Raw genomic sequence first — 8,512 nt, forward strand, 5'->3', positions numbered from 1 at the left:
CCAAAAATAAAGAGTTTTAAAACTATTGAACAATAATAAATGTATCGAAACAACGGACGAAAGTGAATTGAACAGACAAACCAAAAATTCTCTCGAAAAAATGGAAAAAGATCAGCAGTTTTCCCTTAATCACGATGACGCGAAACCAGACGACCGTCTACGTCTCTCCCTGAACTTGGTTCCTTCAACCGCAAGGCACGCTAATCATCGTCAAACCGCAGATCCAACTACAATACCGACAATATGAAATGCCTGCTCCATCGAGGCGTATCCATCACGTTATCGTGACAGCTATTCAACAAGCTTCGCAGGGCGCGAAGAATCGACGATTTCGCGTCCGCTAACGGGGAACGATCGGTTCAATTCGTCGACTATCGACCGGTCAATATTGGCGGTCGTTGCCGTGATCACCGGCAGTTTCAGCGCTCCGCAGCGAGATCAGCATGCAAGGATCGACGAAGCTTTTCTCAATCTCGGCCGCATTACTTCGAATGACTGGCAACCTGCCAGAACCTGCGCGCAGCCGAGAGAACGTTTGTATAATGACGGGTTTCGGGACGTGGCACGAACCAACGGCACCCCACCCAACAAAGACTTGGAGCTGCGTGTTGCACGGCGAAAATTGGCGGCCGCCGCGAGATTCGAGTAATGACCGGTATCGCCGATTGCGCTGCCCCCCTTACTGCTGAATTGAAATGGCACGGTAATGCTCGCTACGCGTACGCGCAACCGATGTTTTCGAAGCGATCGCGAGAGATCTTCGTGCCACGGAGCACGAATGATTCGATCCGGGGATATTTATACAAGTTTTTATCTTCTCGAAAGTCTTATGGCTACGGATTGAACGTTGAGAGAGGTTCGTTGTGTTCGTTTCAGCTACGAGGTCGCAGCTGAGATTTCAATTGTGACGTTAAATGGGAAATCTTGGAAATCTTCGACTAATTTGTAATTTTTAGTCGCGTGGAGCTTTGTACGATCGCAATGAAAAGACGTAGGGTTGTTTTTTTAACACAAGTAGCCTGCCGTCCCAATATTTTGAAACATCGAAAATTATAATAATTAAATAAATGAATATACAAATAGATGATAAAATAAATAGCAAACGCTCGTACGTGCATACAGCCAGTCTCAAAATCTGCGAAATATGCATCTGTCAAATTTCAAACATTCGAAACAGAGAAAAATGAGAGATCATAGACTTTCCATAACAAACGATTGTACAAAATGAGAAACATTATGCCTGTTAACGATTCGACGCAAGAATCTAAATGTACCTGTTGAGTACAAACGTCAACCAACACCGAGCGCGAAGCAACGTGTATCGCATGTATGCGCGAACGCATCAGGTATTTTATGAGGTGCAGAAGAACAAGGCTCGATACGAAGGGGGGCTGCACTCCTGCGTTTCGGCTCCTCGAGATACCTCGATTGTAAACGAGACTCCGGCACGGGTTTCCTCTTTCTTCATGGCCTGTTAGCTCCGTACCATTCTACCTCTCACCAGTCTGTCCTCTCTCGATCCTCCCTCCGGCCCTCCCCGCTCCTCTGGCCCACGTTTCTCCAGGCCCATTTTACCCTCGAGGGGCCGCGGCCTCGATCCTCGAGCCTCCATTGTCCCACGTTGCGTTTCAAGATGCCGCCGCTGGCTTTAATGAGAATTTTAATTACCCAATCCTGCCGGGTCTCTTTCTCTTTCTTTCTCATTCCCTTTCTTGTGTAAAACACTCGTGGACAGCTTGGCCGATTACTCTTGCGCAAGCAACATTGAAAACTCATGCCGTGTCACTCTCTGTTACCCCTGTAACCATCCGAGGGAGCGCGAGTACACGGGATAAATTGCACGAGTGAATCAATGCATCGTGCGAATGTGCGTGGTTGTATCCTTCGTGTATGAACGACGTACGATGTAAGTGGAATTGACTGGCGAGCGGAGGTGATCGATCGAGGATAGAAAGTACCGATATTACCTCGCTCTTTTTCATCGGGACGACGGGACTTTCGATCCCGACGCGATCTCGTAACGGTTCATGCAAAGAAGTTGGCGCTTTTTGGCAGTCGATTAATTGAGATTAAAATTGGTCGCATCGCTTCGTGGGTGTTCGAATGTTCTTTGCATATCGAGAGAGTTTCTTTTACGGAGGAGTGTTTTAAGTTTATTACGATCTTCAAATTTTTTTATGTATGCAACAGCTGTGTATGTAAAATGTACGATGTTGAACAAACGCGAAGAAATAATATTTTAAAATGATATAAAATAAAATAAAAATAATGTAAAAAATATTTGAATGAGCGCGAGTTTAATACCCTTTGAGATCATTGTACGTCAATCTTCATTTATTTCAATAAGAATCTTTCAAGTTTGTCTAATAAAAATGAGATATCTAATTTCATTCGTTCAATTATATTGAATTTCAAGACGAAAGCTCTACCTTATAATTTTCGCCACGATATCACGGAATTAAATTGATAAATCATATGCATGTAATAATTCGTTCACATTTTAGTCACTCGATCTCAAATGAGCACAGGCTCATTTTAAATTATAGACAATTTCTTATATTAACACAGCTTTCTATAATAACAAAATAATGGTATAAAATACAATAAAACGCGAAAGCTAGTAAATGTACAAAAATACTTGTATCAAATGCAATCGCCTTTTCACCCCGTTCAAAATAAATCAAAATCCTCCTCCGACACAAGTCCAGTGAATAATTTCCAAATCACGTTTAGCGATGAAAAACATCTCCAAATTTCAAATAGTCTTGTCACCGTGAAAATTCTGTTTGAAACGTTGCAACCATGACGAGTACAATATATTTTTCTCGGGTCTCTCCTCGTCGGTTAACACGTACTCTCCGACTTTCTTGCCATTTTTATCCTCTGTTTCGATACTTTGACCCAATCTTTCCTTCAAATAGGTAATCGGCGGTTCTGAAATTGCAGCAGGACTGCTCGAACCTCTGCCGCCTCCACCTTTGTTCGATGGCTTCGCAGAGTCGTCGCCCTGATCGGTCAACTCTGTACTCACTTTCTCCTTGTCGATGCCAGTTAACCTCACCAAATTGTCCCGGTTGGTCGAAGGTCGAAGTTGAATCGTTCCCTCGAACGGCGAAACGCCAGTTTCATTCGTATTCTTCCTTCGTTGTCTCTCCCTCGAACCAGTAGGTAATTCCTTCGACGGCGTATTATCGCTTTTCACCGCGTCGTCGCCCGATTTCTGTGAACCAGGGAAGTTAATGGTCCCCATCAGTGGAGGAGCTGTTTTATCCAAGATGTTGTTCGAGGGACCAACGATCGTTGTTTCTAATGGCGCTTTCTTCTGCTCCGCCGACTTCAAAGTATTCTTTGGCTCCTTCTTCTCGGAAGCTTTCGTTTCGTCTGGCGTAACGGAGCTTCCAGGAAGCGTGTTCTTCGATTTATCCAAGAGTGACGATTTAACGTTTGTGTCGCTGCTTTTCAGAAGCTCGTCGTTGGATCGTGTCCCTTTCGCCGAAGATTCTTCCGTTGAAATCAGTCGTTTCTCCAGTCGATCTCCGTTATATGCACTTTCGATTTTAAGTTTTTCTTCCTTTTTCTTCTCGTTCATCGCCCTCTCACCTATCGATCCGATTCTTGGTTTATTCGTTTCGTATTTTGTCTCAACGTCGAATTTCGCTAGTTTGTTCACTGAACGTATCTTCTCTGGCTCCACGACCTTCGACTGTTCCACCACGTTTTTCAATTCCGTCAGAGTCTTCTTCTTCGTCGACGACACCTTTTCCGGTTCCACGATCTTCTCTCGATTTTCCTTCTTCGTCGCGGTGTTCTCGATAGAGGCTTTCGTCTGGATTCTTGGAATCTCTGTCACCTTCTTCGATGGTTTCCTCGACGGCACGATCACACCGTAGTCGATCAACGTACCATCCTCTCTCTTCTCGATCGGTTTCATCGACTTTAGAATCTCCTTAATTCGCGGGTGCGACTCGTCGATCGACTTAACCAGCAGATTCTTTTCAACTGTCCCGTCTGTGCCGCTCCGCTTCTTCTCACCTCTCGCTGAAACATCAGCAGATTCGTTAGCACTTAACTTTCCCTCCTTTTTGCATATCGCGTTTGAACTCTGTACATTTGCCTTGCCGATCTGCGAGCCAGGGCCTCGCACCGCGACGGGCTTCTTCTCGATCTTCGACACCGACTTCAACTTCCCATCGTAACGAATTCTGGAAATCGTCGGCACGTCAGACTCCTTTTCCGTGGCTTCTCTGTCGTGAAGGTTACTCCTGGCGCGGTATCTCGGTCTCTTTGTCACTCCGCTCGAGTGTTTCGTTGGTGTCGTTTCGCTAGCATGTTTAAGGGGCACCCATTGCGGCGAGCTTTCCGCTCGAACGTAATTAACTATCGGATCAGGATCATCGCGCTTCGTCTCTTCGACTACTGGTCTCTTTGGCACTACGTCCTCCCGTCGAGTGTCGACTTTCGTCGGACCGACCTCTTTTGGAGAGCCAGCGATCGAGACGTCGGTAGTCAATTTCTCCTCGTCACTGTCCTTCACGCTTGGGCTGGCCTGCACTGGAACGAACGGAACGGCGTTGTTCGATTCCAACGTACTTTTCGTAGGCGTGTTGCCCTTTTTTCTGATCTTCTTGAACGAGTCCTCGGACGACCACCACGGGATCGCGTTCGACGGTATTCGATTCTTCTCCTCGTTGTTCATCGCTGGCTGCTGAGACTGGCGATCCGGCGCGTTCGCGTCGGAATTCGACGGCCTGTTCTCGCTGTTCTGAAAGACAGCCACGTTAGTGCTCGAGATCTTTTCATCCCTCGGTGTCGATGAGGCGCGGACGTCTCTCTGGGAAATGGCGTTTTCGACCTGTTTAGCTATTAAGGCGTTCGATGGGCCATCCTTCTTCGTCTCGTTCGCCGTCGCTCCGCTTTCAGTCGGTTCTCGCCTGAAAAGACTGTGCGGCCTGGGAGGTTTCACAGGAGGCGCTGGTGGCGTGGGTGGCGTGGGCGTTACAGGTGCGGTTGGCGGTGGCATGTGAGAGGGATCCGTCTTCATCTCTGTGTCCCTCGGCTGTTGAAAGCGTGGCTCGTTGAATTTCGCGGCGATCTGCAATTTCAAAACGGGCTTCGACTCGAAACTGGACGACGCGACAACGTTCGTCGACTGCTCGGCGGTTCGGTTCTTCGATGGGATCCTGATCTCCACCTTGTCCATCGAACTGAGAACGTCCAGCTTGTCCGCTCTAGCTACGATGCTCTTCAACTCCGACACCGGCTTCCCGTTGATGGAAAACTCGATTTGCTTCACCGGTATCGTAGTCTCGCTGATGGATATCTGCATCGAACTGAAGTCCGGACGCGGCTCCCCTTTTCCAATTGCGTCCCTCTTCGAGGACACCACGACCGAGAGTTGCTCCTTGTTACCATTCGTTGTTCTCGCCGCCTCCTCGTCCATGTTGATAGACACCACGGACTCGTTTTGCGAAGGTGTCATTCTCAGCTCGATTTGCGGCTCCTTTGTCGGGTTCGTCGAACCCGACGTACTCATCGGTCCTCGTCTGATGTAGTCTATTATAGAGGGCGTGCTGCCAGGTCCATCTTGCGAGGGTGGCTTCGAAGCTGGTGGACTCGAAGCTGATGGAATCGAGGCTGGTGGTTTCGTAGAATCGGGTCTCTGCGATGCCGCAACACTTTCAGTTTCGCTGTTCGATGTAGGTTCGTTGTCCTGAACGATCGTACCACGATTTGCGCTACGATTCGCGAGTTTGTTCGCAGCAGATTTGACCGACGTTTTCTCAAGCATCTCCCTTTTGTCTTTGATCCTCTTCTTATGCGCGTTCATCACCCTGTCCAGCCAATAGGCAGGCTGCGGCATCCATTTGTCGTCCGAGTCCGCCTTCGCGGTGATTCGTTTCAGATCCTTTATTGTTCCGTCCATTTTCGTTAACCAGCCATCCTGACCGTGCGCGTTTTTCTCGACCTCAGCTTGGTCATCGCCGATCTCCTCATCCGTAGTCGCAATTGGCTTTTTATTCGCGTCCTTCTCGCTCATTAGGATTATGGGAATTTCGTCGAACTCGGTGGACGCGTATCGTTTGGGCACCACGTTATCGTGCCAATCGCAATTATCAACCGAGCCAAGATCCATCGCCTTGCTGTATCTTTCTATCATCGACGCGTACGACAGAAACTTTTGAACCTCGTTGTTGTTCCCAATCATGTCATCGTCTCGGCTGAACACGTTCAGACCACTGGCTGAGCTGTTCGTATCCCCTGCTCCTTTGGGTTTGTTCTTCCACTTCAGAGAGACCAAAGACGCAGTGCTGAAAGGACTTCTGCGAATCCCATTGATCGTGGACGAATTCGGATTGTCCTTCAAGACACCTGAGCAATTCGGCCAGTACATCGCGTCGTTGTAACTGGCTATCATTTGCGCGTACGATCGAGGTTCCATTTCGATCGTTCCTCTCGATACGTCCAAGTTCTTTGTCTTTCTCGTCAAGCCTATCGATTCCTCCACGACGATTCGTCCACTGGCTCGTTCGCCATTAGGTGACTTTTTCAGCTGACCTCTCGAGTCACGGCGTTCTTCGACAGATTCTTCTGAAACGATTCTCTCCAGGGATGTATTTTTGCCACGTCGTAGCGTGGGCGTCGTTTCGTTCCTCGTTTGTCCAGCGTAACGAGAGTCCCTGAAGTCGCTGATCTCCTTGGATCGTGACAACACGCAAACGTCCGACTGGTGCCTCCCTTTGATACTCTGTTCCAGCCTCGCAGCGTCTTTGAACACGATTTCATTTTCAGTTGGAATAACGATGTATGGTTTGAATGAAAAAAAAGAAAAGAGAAATAAAGGACAAAATAGACTAAAATATCTCTATTGACTAGAAATTTAAGAAATTTAGAAATTTGAAGGGGTGATTTAACAATAAAATATTAATTATAGTTTTACAATTATATATAGTTTTAATTATAGTTATACAAAAATTTTTGATCAATTCAGTTATTAGACTGCAGATTTTTATGCAAATTTTAAAGTGCAAAATTGCGCAGAATTTATATAATATATCAAATATCGAGATTTCGATAATATCACTAGGACAGTTTTCTGTTTCTTCAAATTATATCCTCAAAAATAGAAGAATTTGCACAAAAATCGACAATCTAATTATTGCGATGTAAAAGAATTGTGTGAAATCTTACTGGATGGTACACAACGGTGAACATTGATACCAAGTACATACTTTAAACGATTCATTGTGTATACTCGTAGTAACTTAGATATTTCCCAGTTAATCAAACAGAATGCAGCAAATGAAACTCTACTCGTAATTTTGAGAATTAGTGGCAGAAGAGAGGGGCAGACGTTGGTTTAACTTTTCTCTCAGCCACGACGTATCATGTTGAAATGTCACTCGGGTTATACGCGAAATTCAATCAAACAAAGGAAGGAACATCTCGATTTTATACCTCGAGTCGCTTCAAGCCGTGAATTGATTAGTTAATTCTGTGTACTAAGATATCCTATAATTATCCAACGTTCAGGTTAATCAAACTACAAATATTCTTCGATATTTGAAACAGCAATTGCAACAGTAATATTTTTAGACATAAAATACTTTATTACTAAATTTACTATTTTTTGTTTATTTTAGTTCTATTTAAAGAAGAATGTTAAACACAAAACAATTTGACACTTTAGATATTATATAATACTTCTAAACCATACTTTTCATTTTGTAAGTAAGTCACTTTCAAATAAATTTCAGTGACGATTACTCTTTCGTAGGAACGAGAAATATTTTGATTGAAAAATATATTTACGATATTTATTCACACTGAACTTTCTCTCGACTTTAATTTTTAAGTAACGCGGCCTTTTATTCTTTGAAACAACCGCGGAGATCAAGTACGCTGGCAATTCATTTGTGTCACTACACGCCACGAAGTAAGCTTCGAAGAAACGGCACTGACGGCACACTCTCAACTAAACGAAATTTCGCACGGGTAGATCGCTGGATAAGGATCTTCAGGTTCTTCAGGTTCTTCATCTTCCGCGCGGCACAATGCGACGAATCTCGACGTTCTCTTTATCTTCGCGATCTCTCCTCTCTTTCTACTTTCGTCGATGCTGCGTTCGTCGATCCGCGATACGAATCGGGAAGATCGGTTTAAGGAGCAGTATGTTGACTCTGTATCGATTTTGAAGTCGTTTCCGTTTTAACGTCATTTCCCACGAAAATAGGAAATTGAGAGAATTTAATAATTCGATAGAATTAAATAATTCAATGTTTATTCAATTGTTTGGTACGTATGTCGAGGAACACTCTTAATACAAAGAATTGAACATTTTAACAAACAGTCAAAAATATTGAGCTTCTATGTTAAGTTATATACATGTGGATATTAAATTATTAAGTGTATGATGATCATACAAGATATGAAATAAAATACATGAAATATTTTTGACATTAAAAATCTATCAAATAATAAATTTGATACGAGTGAATGATAAATTTGAATAATA

The 8,512-nt window shown here is 44.6% G+C and overlaps 1 protein-coding gene across 1 annotated transcript; it reads right to left on the reverse strand.

The window, feature by feature from the left end:
• Positions 1-2,670: 2,670 nt before the first annotated feature.
• On the reverse strand, positions 2,671-7,290 carry LOC122537744 (protein piccolo-like). Its single transcript, XM_043671204.1, has 2 exons — positions 7,156-7,290; positions 2,671-6,765 (listed from the first exon to the last, which is right to left on the reverse strand). Exons 1-2 carry the CDS (start codon positions 7,241-7,243, stop codon positions 2,756-2,758), a joined length of 4,098 nt encoding a protein of 1,365 aa, XP_043527139.1. The 5' UTR covers positions 7,244-7,290; the 3' UTR covers positions 2,671-2,755.
• Between the last annotated feature and the right edge of the window lie 1,222 nt (positions 7,291-8,512).

This window comes from Frieseomelitta varia, unplaced genomic scaffold, assembly GCF_011392965.1.
Source record: "Frieseomelitta varia isolate USP_RPSP 00005682 unplaced genomic scaffold, Fvar_1.2 scaffold_163, whole genome shotgun sequence".
NCBI classification, from domain to species: Eukaryota; Metazoa; Arthropoda; class Insecta; order Hymenoptera; family Apidae; genus Frieseomelitta; species Frieseomelitta varia.